General features: G+C 48.1%; 1 protein-coding gene across 2 annotated transcripts in view; it reads right to left on the reverse strand.

Moving 5' to 3' along the window:
• The window catches only part of TFCP2L1 (transcription factor CP2 like 1), a 60,249-nt gene extending 48,770 nt beyond the window's left edge, over positions 1 to 11,479 (reverse strand). For both annotated transcript variants that reach the window (XM_006169579.2, XM_006169578.2), the window contains exons 1-2: positions 11,334 to 11,479; positions 7,245 to 7,396 (exon numbers count right to left, since the gene is read on the reverse strand). In XM_006169579.2, coding sequence (XP_006169641.1) covers positions 7,245 to 7,396; positions 11,334 to 11,395 — 214 coding nt within the window. In that variant the 5' untranslated portion in view covers positions 11,396 to 11,479. The remainder of the gene's footprint in view (positions 1 to 7,244; positions 7,397 to 11,333) is intronic.
• Between the last annotated feature and the right edge of the window lie 350 nt (positions 11,480 to 11,829).

Here is an 11,829-nt window from a genome sequence, read left to right on the forward strand (position 1 = left end):
CGGGTGGCTGTGTGACCAGACCCTGAGGAAAGCATTCATTTCTCTCTCTCAATCTCACTGTCACATGCACTAGTACACTTGCTTATGAATACAGAAAAAATTAAAAAGAATAAAATTGGAGGCAAAGAAAGATGTAAGTGCTTTGCCCATTTAGGGTCCTGGGACATGGTGTGCTCAATTTCACCCTCCTCCACCCCTTTCTTGGTTTAGAACATGGCTTTTCTCTCTTTTTCCTCTCTTCTTACTTGGAGGGGAAAAGTCATTTTTTAACCAACAGTGAATGGATAAAAGTATGCCTATGAAAATTAATTCCTATATTTAAGACTCAAGAGTTGTTTTGATAGAAAATACCAAAGCTTTCTCCTTGCAAGCCTTCTTGCAAAGTGATTTCTTATCTCAAAGCCAGAATGTCCTATACAGATAGCCTGGGGCCTCTCTCTGCTCTCTGATTCCTCCCGTCACCACCTCCACCCACCACCCACTTTATCCCTTCCCTCAGGCTCCAGCCTTCAATAAGATCTGTCCACAATGACCTTTGGCCACTGACAAAGAGCTTGTTTGGAAGTTTGCAAACCTCTGAACAGCAGTTCACCCCTTAGAAGGATTTTTTTCAGAAGAAGAGAATATACTTTGTTTTTCAAACCACTTTCACCATATACAGAACTAGCCAGTGGGCGTCCATATGAAACACACCTTGCCCAGTGCTTTAAATGTCTTTTTGATTTACAGAGACAGCATACCGTACATGTTTGCAGAGAACTTTAAACACATCATTAAAGAAGAGGTATGGGATGGCCACATATAAATCACACAACAAATACCACAGAGCTAAATGCACACATAAAACATTTAAGGACAGACTCTGATTAACCTGATTAACTGACAGACTCTGATTAACCTAAGAGATCTTAATTGAATAAGGTGTCAAAATTACTCTTTTAAATCTGGTCCTGTGGTATAGTAGTTAAGCACTGTGCAGAGGAAGCCAGACACCACAGGGCCAACCAGGAATCAAGTCCCAGTCTCAGTGTCTTACACACTGGGCACATATGTGTGTGCCAGGATCCTGATACGACAGAAAACTGGAGGAGGACTGCCATGTGACCAGGCCCCGCTAGGGGGTACTTTCTCTCTCTTTTTCTCATACACATACCTTCTGGCATACTTTTTAAAAATTACTTTTTAGGGGCCAACAGGTGCCATGGTGGTTGGGGCGCTGGACTCCCACATGGCCAACCACAGTTCAAGTCCCAGGCCTGGTGGCTTGCTTTCTCACATTCCCTCTCTCTCTGGTCAAATTTTAAAATAACTTAAAAAAACATAAAAATGAAATAAGTTGGGACCAGCAGGTGGCGAGGTGGTTAAGGTGCTGGACACTCCCACAAGGCTGACCACGGTTTAAGTCCCAGACCTGGAGGCTTGCTTTCTCACTTTTCCTCTCTCTCTCTTTACCTATGTCTCTCTCTCTGGTTAAATTAAAATAAATGAATGAATAAATAAAATTAAATAATTCTTTCTAAAAAAAATTAAGCAATTCTTTTCTTAAATTAGTAAAGGCCTATTTTGTCACATGACATAGAGATATTCTTTTTTTTTTTTTTTTTTTTGAGAGGTTTTTGCTATAGGGTGCGTGCACTCGAAAGAAAGACAGAGAGAGACAGATATAGAAAGTGAGAAATCACCCCCCGGGGGGGATAGCCACGCTGCAATCCCTTCTCCTCCATTCTCCTCTCGGGATCTTTGGCACGCACGCACATGCGCCTGGAGTGAGTTTAAGCCACTGGGTCCGGACTCGAACTGCAGTCAGCAACATGGGAGTTCAGCAACATAGCCATTACGCTAACTCCTGGTCCCAAGGAATAGAATTCTTACATAACACACACTAAAAAAGCTATCCCAGGGGAACAGCAGATAGCGTAGCAGTTATATCACTGGACTCCTACAAGGCCAAACTGCAGTTCGAGTCTGAGACCCAGTAGCTTGAAAATCACGCTGGCTGCATGTGCATATGTGCCCAAGATCCCAGGAGGAGAATGGAAGAGAAGGGATTGCGGTGTGGCCATCTCCCTAGTGTGTGTGTGTGTGTGTGTGTCTGGTGAGCACATGCACCCTAAAGAAAAAACCTCTCCTAAAACAAAACAAAACAAAACTATCCATACAGCATTATTTACTTATTTGTTGGCAAAGGATACATATGCTGGCCAGAAAGAAACAGAAAGAGGGAGAAAGCGCTCCCCTCCACAACGGAATGTGGTTCTGCTGCAATCCCAGCTCCTCCATTTCTTCATCCTTTTGCGATTTAGGGCAATGCACACATATATGCCCAAGCTGCCAGGTCTGAGATTCAAACCACACAGTTGGCCATGTGGAATCTGCATCTGCCAACCATCAGGGGACAGGCTGGCCCCAGTATAGTATTATAGATAATAGCAAACACATAAATAAAAACAAGAGAAAAATGGAAATAACATCTTCTTTCTTTTTTCCTGAAAATTTATACTATCAAGGGATCAAGCTTAACACGGGGGGGGGGGGATAAATATTTGAAAGACAGACATGACTCACCCTACTGGTCATCCATTCTATTATGGGAGAAGGACAGTAAAATAATTACACTGGGACCAGCAGTTAGCGTAATGGCTATGTCGCTGGACTCCCATGTAGTCGACCACGGTTCGAGTCCTGGACCTGGTGGCTTAAACTCACGCCGGGCACATGTGCGTGCATGTCCAAAATCCTGAGAGGAGAACGGAGGAGAAGGGATTGCGACGTGGCTATCCCCCCTGGGGGGTGATTTCTCGCTTTCTGTCTCTCTGTCTCTCTCTGTCTGGCGAGCGCACGCATCCTATAGCAAAAAAAAAAAAAAAAAAAAAAAACCTCCCCCCCCAAAAATAATTTCACTGTACATTTTGCTCTAGCAATTATGATAATATTCTATCCTAAATAACAAAAGGAAAGTGAAATAATATTTTAATAATAAATGTTAATACAAGAATAGCATGTACAACAAAACCAAGAAACAATCGTGTAAAGTGTATGATTTCATCAATATTATAGTAATACGAGCAAGTCTCAATGGCTATAAAATCCATTGAGAAGAATAAATTATTGAAAATGGCCAAGACAAATAATGAGTGAACACATGGAAGGGGTTATGGAGTAGTGTAGCACAATAAAGACTGCTGGCAACAATTTAATGCATATTTTCAAATAACCAGTAGAGTGAATTTCCAATGTGCACAACACAGAGCAATTACAAACGCTAGAGATGGTAAAATGCTTCCTCTCTTGGTGGTCTGAATACCTCACGCCATACACATTCTTGAAAAGTCACAGCGTACTTCACAGAGATGTACAACTATTATATGTAAATCAGAAATTACCACACAAATTATTTTTAAAAATATACTGAAGGACTTAAAGTCTCAAATAGGAAGAAATATTTCAAAGGTCAGTAATTAGTTCAATGAGGAATGGGGTGAGTACTCATAAACAGAGGTAAGGAAAAAGTACTCACACAATGGTCAGTTTCTGGCCTAATATTTACAGCACGGTTATTGAGGGTCCAGCCCGTGGCACAGTGGTAACATGACGCTCTGCGAGGTGGTTCAGCACATGAAGGTCTGGGGTTCGTGGACTACCAGTGGCCTGGTGGTTAAAGGAGCCAGATCCCATGTGGCCAACTGTGCAATCTGAATCTCAACCTCAGCAACCTGAAAAACACACCAGGAGTGTGTGTCTGTGTGTGTGTGTGTGTGTGTGTGTGTGTGTGTGTGACTAAAATTCAGACAGTGTGGAGAAGGGTTGTGGTAGGATTGTGGCATGACCATGCCCCACTGGGGGGTGCTTGCCTCCTCTCCCTCTCTGTGGTGGGGGTACATGCCCTGGCTTATATTAAAAACTAACTAAATATATAGAAACAAGGTCTCTAATTAAATTAGAGGGTTTTTTTTTTTCTTTATTCATTAGAGGGTGTGCACACACAAAATATAAAGAGAGAAATGAGCACCCTCCACAGAGTCTGGTCACAGAGTGACCCCTTTCCTCCAAGTCCTCCAGCCTATATTGGTCACTCATGCACATGTCTGGGGTGTTTCAGGCAGAACAGGCCAGGGATTCAAGCTACAGTCACCATAGGAGACCCAGCTTCTCCTGAGCAGTGCGTTACCACTGCGCCATGAAGCCGGCCCAAGGGGGGATTTTAATTTTGTTTTTTCTTTTAATTTTTTTCCTTTTATTTTGGTAAACCATCCCAATTTTCTGTAACAAATACACGTTGCCTTAATAATCAGAATATAATTGTTAAAATATCTGAAATAAATGTACCAAATTAATACAGGATGATGAGACCATAGGGCTAACATTTTTCTCTCTTTTAACAAATCTATTGGGCAAAGTTATTGGGTCATCAAGAAAGTCATGATGCATTTTTGCATAGAAAAACAGAAAAATACATCATGATTTTTCTGACAACCTAATACACTGAGCAAGAGAATAAACTTCTAAAATTTTATTTAATTCTATGATTTTTTTTAGTCTGGTTTACTTTGTTTAACATTAAATCTTTTATATGAGAATAAACTTTAAACATCACCTAATTTCTTTGTTTTAATTGCCAAAGGGTGCACATGCTCTCCAGAGACAGAGAGAGGGAATCCCCGTCACCACCACCACCAAATGGGGCATGGTCCTGTCACAATCCTTTCCTCCATTTCTCCGTCAGGACTTCGGGCATGCACATGCCCAACATCTCTTTCAAGCCACCGGGGCTGGGATTCAAACCACTGTCGGCCATGTGGGATCCAGCTCTCGATGCACTACACTACCAGACTGGCCCTATTCATGTTAAAGTTAAGAAAACAGAGGCCCTCAGAGGAAAGAATCTGCTCAAGGATGCACTGGTTGGTAGCGTCTGACTTCTCTGACAAAGAAAAGAAGCCATTCCACCAACGTGCAGACACACACCAGTAGGTATTCTTTCACCTGGCCATGTCACCTGCCATCAATGGCTGTCGACTTTGCAGAGGCTCATAGGTCTCAGGGTCAGAGCCAGGCACCCCCACAGCTGACCCCACTCAGCTTAGTAAAACCAACTGAAATCAACAGAGCTGCCCGTGGGGCTAAGGTGTCACCCTCCACTGAGCCATGGCAGCACAGGGAGGGGGTATTTTCATCCAGAGGCAGACATACAGCTGCTGATTCTGAGCTAAAAGCTTGGCCCAGAAGCTGTCAAGTTCAGCAGAGGAGAGTTTGATGATCACGTTGGACTTCCACCCGCAACTTGCTCCCCAAATGGAGGAGTCAAAGTTCTACAGAGAGGAGAGAGCACATGGAAGACAAACCACTGCTACACTACAGCTCCCCTGCAAACCACACATGTGGTCCTACAGAAACCACGGTGATCTCCCATCCCTCTGCTCTTCCCATTATAGAACGGGGGTGAATCCACCTGCTGCCTGTCAGGGTGTTGAGGTGCAATAAACACATACAGACAGAAACCACAAATGCCCTCTGCCTTCGCTCAGGACACCAACCCACATGTTCTGGTGATGAGAACAACCACTATCATCCTGGCACGTACACCTGCAGTCTGTTTTTTTTTTTTTTTTAATTTTGCATGTGCCCTTGCCAGAGAGACAGAGAGAGCAAAAAAGAGGGAAAATGAAAAGTCAACCCCTCTGAGGGATAGTTATGCCACAATCCCTTCTCCTCCATTTCTTCTCTCAGGATTCTGGGGTCACACATGCACCTGGCACATTTTTTCAAGCCAGCAGGTCTGGGACTTCAACCAAGCAGTCGGCCACGGTGGGGGGTGGGGGGTCCAGCCACTTTAACCACCATGCTTTGGTCTCCCCGTCTTCAGTATGTTAAAAGTCATAACATTATACTTCTCATTCTACACATGAAAGCACTGAGGCCCAGAGGGAAAAAGGCATCGGCTGTGGCGGAATAGGCAGTAGGGCGCCACTGCGTGAAACTGGAGTCATATGAGAGGCCTCAGGTTCTGATCCCACCTACCTGAACAGGTCGGGTACCTGTGATCCTGGCTAACTGGGAGGTGTGGGGCAACCATGGCATGTCAGCACACTCAAGGGTCCCTTCCACTCTCTCAGAAGAAATAAATGGAATTTTAAAAACGAAATTTAAGGGACCAGCAATTAGCATAATGGCTATGTCACTGAACTCCCATGTAGCCGACCGCGGTTTGAGTCCCAGACCCAGTGGCTTAAACTCATGCCAGGTGTGTGTATGTACATGCCCAAGATCCCGAGAGGAGAATGGAAGAGAAGGGATTGTGGCATGGCCATCCCCAGTGGGGGGTGATTTCTCACTTTCTATCTCTCTCTGTCTTTCTGGTGAGCGCATATGCCCTATAGCAAAAAATAAATAAAAATAAAAATACCTCTCCAAAAAAAAAAAGAAAGTAAAAAAAAACCTCCAAAGTCCTTTTTCCTCAGGACACAGTGAGCAATCCTGTCCCTATTGTCACACAGGACTTCCATCTAGCTTGTGTGGGCCCAGCCTTGCATTGTGCTAGGGAATGTGCCGGTCTTTCTACTACCACCAGGTACAGCTCAAGAAAGGACAGCAGGGAACCAGCAGTTAGCGTAATGGCTATGTCGCTGGACTCCCACGTAGTCGACCGCGGTTCGTGTCCTGGACCCAGTGGCTTAAAACTCACGCCGGGCACGTGTGCGTGCGTGCCCAAGATCCCGAGAGGAGAATGGAGGAGAAGGGATTGCGGCGTGACCATCCCCCCTGGGGGGTGATTTCTCGCTTTCTGTCTCTATGTCTCTCTCTGTCTGTCTGGCGAGCGCACGCGCCCTATAGTGAAAATCTCTCAAAAAAAAAAAAAAAAAAAGAAAGGACAGCAGACATGGTGCACCAAAGGAAAGAAACCGCTCAAGCTATGCCCACAGAAAGCACTGGTCATGGTCCCAGTAAATAGTGATAACGGCTACCAATCACTGAGCCACATGAGGAACGTGACACAGGACACCCAGGTTTGGCCTGCACTGTGACACTACAGCTGATGTTTCCAATTTTCAGATGAAGACACTGAGACTCAAGGAGGTCACATGAGCAGGAAGTGGAACTTTAGCCTGTGCTACTTCACCAGTCGCCTCACCAACTGTGACAATGTAAAGAGCCCCCCCCGGGGGGGTCTTTCACATCTATTCACCATGTTTCTGGGCAGTCGCTCCACCCCTCAGTTCCACCCTGGCCCGGAGTCCCAGCACTACCTTGATTGAGGTAGGTCAGTGTCTCTTCGTGTAGCTTCACAGCTGGGGATGTGGCAGCACACAACACATACTGCAGGGGTGGCAGGCGGGCCTCATTCTCGGGGGACAGCTGGGGCTCCTCCTGCTTGAAGATGGGTAAGGCGAGCACATCACTGCAACACACAGAAGAGGCAGTCAGGAGCGGGGCCTGAGGGAGCCCTTCCACAAGGATAAAGCGAACTTGGAGTGAGGGACGCAGACCACCGGTACCAAGGGTGGTACGACATGGAAGCACATGGCAGATCGCCTGTAGTACCAGTTAAGGAGCTGGAGTCCACTTGGCTGACCATGGTTCAAATCTGGGCCCTGGTAGCTTAAAAAAACACACAGGGCACATGTGCATGCCAAAATCCTGATCAGATGGAGAAATGGAGATGGGCTAGCAGCATGATCACGCTCCACTCGGGGGTGCTTTCTCCCGCTCCCTCCATCTCTCTCTGGCAAGAGTACATGCCCTGTTATCTTATCAAGTCACAGAGATAAAACTGCTAAGTCAGATCTCTGGAAACTGCCCTGACAGAGAGTAGCAGAAATGACAAGACCTTTAGAAGTCATTTGGTTTCCATCTATGAGAGACTACTCATGAAGTCTTGCTTTCAGAGTAAGAATCTGAGCAAGAGTTACTTTTCAATCCATGAGTCTAGTTTTTGTTTGTTGGTTTTATTTAATTTTTGTTTGTTTGTTAATTGCAAGAGGGTACATTCACTCATAAGAGACAGGAAGAAAGAGAGAAAATGCATCCCAATGGTCACACCACAATCTCTTCTCCATTTCTCCATCCTGTTGGAATCTGGAGCACGCAAGCATGTGTGTCCCGCATGTTTTCCCAAGGTGCTCAGGCGAAGATCTGAACCATGACGAGCCATGTAAGATCTGGCTCCCCTTACTGGGTTGGTCCCAACATTTCTAATGAGTCACTTTTTCAGACTAATGCAACTAGGCCTTGGGACTCAGTAAACTATGCAAATGCAGACACTGTTTGCTTCACTCATCCAGGCTGAGACATCCTAGTGTCCCTTCTAAAAAGGACAACTACCTGATAACCCCTGTTTTAAGGGTCATAGTAATCTCTTTGGAATGCAAAACGAGAAGGAAGGACCTTGGTTTCTATTCAGTTTTCTTATCCAAATGGAAAATCTTGGGACACTGAAAGATTCTTCTCTTCTACCTCTAAACAACCCCCCACTACCACCATATCAAAAGAAAGAAAAAAAAAAACAACCTCCCTTCAGTCTGTGACTGAAGAACTTGAGGACGTATTTTGTTAAATGCCCTCCTAAGAGACAAATCCTGGGAAACACCAAAGACCTGAAAGCAGGAAAGAGGAGCTGGTTTTTTTTGTTTTTGTTTTTGTTTGTTTGTTTGTTTTTTTAATTTGCTATAGAGAAAGTGAGAAAGCACCCTCCCTGGGGAGGGGGATGACCACACCTCAATCTTTTCTCCTCTATTCTCTCTGTATTCGGGCACTTACGCACACATGCCTGGGTGTTTTATTCAGGCCACATGGTCAGGACTTGAACCCACAAGCTGGCTATGTGGGATCTAGCTGCCTTGACGACCATACCCCCTGGCTGGTCTGAGACTAGCTTCTGAAGATCTCTAAATTATGAGCAATACCAAATAGGTGCCAAAGAAGTGCTAGTGCCTTTATCTTGATAAACCTCCTCCCTTTGTGGGTCCGAGGTTGTGAACTGGCTTAGCCGACCCCACTTCACTGTATAAACAGTCATCAGTACAATCTGTTCCTCGAACATCATAAACCAGCGTCTGTAAAACACAAACCCAGCACACACCCCAACAGTATCTAACCAATTCTCCAGAGGAAAAATCAGGCTTTGGGCCCAACCAAAAAGCCCGTCCTGTGTGAGCCTCCCCCTGCCACCTCAGATGCCCAAAATGCAGGGCCGTCTTGGCTCCCGCCACACGACACATTTATTTCTCTCCCACATCGGGGATCCTCCCAGCTCCTGTGGTTATCTAGGAACGGGGCTGGAGCAGGCAGGCCTGCCCACTTGTGGATTGCATAATTCCATGTTTGCCCAGACCATGTTAAGTTAATAATCCATGGGCTGTTGCCCTTAAATAAAAAAGAAAGAGGGGGGGGGTGGTAAGAGCCATCACTCAACAGTAACTTGTTTCAAGCCTGGCACCCTTATTTGCCAAGGAATAAAAGTCACGAGAACATCAAACAAAATAGGAAGAAGGGAGTAAAGGCCACCACCCTGGTGAGGCCAGGCAGCTCGTCGGAGTTGTGCAGAGTGAGGAAACATCCAGAAATAAAATACAGAGAACGGATCCTTCTAGAGTCTGGGGGCCAAAGGCAGCTCCCACCTTGGCCTTCCCCTCTGTAAGGAAAAATCCCCCAGTTCGGAAAAGTGAAATGAAGAATGCAGACCATCTTTACAGAGTTCCCCAAAAGACCACAAAATGGCTTTAGAGCACCTTCACCCCTCACCGCCACCTCTACCCTCCTCCCTGGAGACAATAACAAAATCCTAAAAGGTATCGGGTTTTCCAGACAAATTTCCATCACGCAGGCGTCAAAACTGCACCTCCCAGGCAACCAGAGAACTAGTTCCTGACAGGATGGCACTGTATGTACCTAGAAGTTTCAAATACACTTAACCTCAACTCAGGGTCACCTTCGAATGCACTTTCAAGTTACCGCAACAGGGTTAATGGCCACAAACTAATGTTGGGAGGTAACTACAACTAACTGCAAAAGTGCAGCACAATGAGAACCTACGCCGGTGTAGAATTTCTTGGTATGTGGACGCACACAATCTTTTGAGAGGGTTTACATCCCTTCCCCAGTGGGCTTCTGAGAGCAGCTCCCCTCTGGTAACACCTCATAACCTGCCCAAGGAAGGCGGTCAGGAGACCTACACCCTCTCCTACTAATTTCCCTCTCCTACCACTCCGGTGAGTAAAAACCAGCAAATAATAATACATCAGTTAAACTCCCATCCCTCTGCCTTCTAAAAGGGAGATGCCTCAGGAAAGGCATAGTAGGCAAAAACCTATCAGAAGCCAGGAAGGACAAGTAACTACGAGGTTAAGTCCAAACAGGAATTTCCTGGGGCCAGAACAAGCACTAAGAGTGGCTCTGGCTTTGGGGCTGTCGGTGCCTGTGACTCTGGCCTCGCCATCGTTCCCGGAGCCCGTATCCAATGCCCTTTGGGTTAAATTAGGCACATTTAGCAAACTGTGACACGATGGAAATAAGGCAAGCCAAAGCTGGTTCTGGCGAGTTCCGAAAGTAAAATGACTGGTAGTACCTGGTCAGCTGCAGAACAAGGAAAACTTCACCCTGGAGAACTGAAGCGAACGGGGTGCTTTGTCCTAACAAGGGGACTGCGGACAACTCCGCAAAACAGGCAGCCCGACTACCCCTCCAGGAACACTGGCCAAAGCCCGAAGGAAGGAGGAAGACTTCCATCGGGGCCCCAGGCACACGCACGAAAGATCACCTAGGAGGAGGGAGCCCCCTTCCCCTCCCGACCCACCACCTCGGGTCCTGGAAGCTGGAGCGCAGGTCCACCCGCCCTGGCGGACGAAGGGCACAGCAGAGGGCGCGAGGCTTGGAAGGGGTCCCGGCGGAGAGGGGCAAGAAGAAGGGGACTGACTTTCCCGGGACAGGGACCTTCCCGGACAGGGACCTCCCTAGGACAGGGACCAGGCTGACAGCAGGAACTTGCTCTACTTTCTCCGACACAAGCCTGGGACAAGAGCGACACGGAAGCGAACGGACCGGGAAGGTTGCCGCTAACAGGTGCGCGCCCCACGGCCGCCGGGGGTGACCCGGGAGGAGCCCTCGCGAGCATCGGGCTCCGCGCGCCTATCCCCCGGGAGGGCTGGCGCTTTGGGCCGCTCCAGGGGTCTGTCGGTCAGTCCTCAAATGGGACTTTGGGCGTGCTTCGTTCCCTAGGCCCCCAAAGGGCGACAGCGCTCCTCTCCCCGCAGTGCGAGGTCCGACAGCGCCAGCCCGCGACTCCAGTCCGAGCCCCGGGGCTGCGGCCGTCTGGCCCGGGCGGAGCGCGAGGCCCTTACCGCAGGTAGCTGCCGGAGCTGTGCTGGTTGTAGTGCTCGGGCTGCGTGTGCCAGAACAGCATGGCTAAAGCTGCGGGCGCGCCGGGCCGGGCGGGCAGCAAGCGGAGATGCGGACCGCACCGATCTCCGGCGGCCACCTGAACGCCGCGCTCCGAACCCGCGGTGTCGCCGGCCTGGTACATTTATGGGCGCCGGGGGGGCGGTGCTGCAGCCGGCTCCGCCCCCCAGGCAGCGCAGAGGGGAGGGCGGCTCCCGGGGGCGCACCTGGCTGACCGCTGCGGGCGAGGCTTTCCCGGGAGCCAGCGCACTTCCAAAGCGGCCAGACAGGAGGGGGCGGCGTGGCCGCCAGCTGAGGCCAGGCCCCTCGGAGAACCAGACTCAGGTCGAAGTCCCCTGGCCTCACGCGTCTCCTGGGCTCTCTGCCCTGCACTCTGCCCAGATCTAGATCCCCAGGGTTCTGTGGCTGGCTGTCAGGGACCGGGACCCAGGCATCTGT

The sequence above is a fragment of the Tupaia chinensis genome, unplaced genomic scaffold, assembly GCF_000334495.1.
Source record: "Tupaia chinensis unplaced genomic scaffold, TupChi_1.0 Scaffold147282_1, whole genome shotgun sequence".
NCBI classification, from domain to species: domain Eukaryota; kingdom Metazoa; phylum Chordata; class Mammalia; order Scandentia; family Tupaiidae; genus Tupaia; species Tupaia belangeri.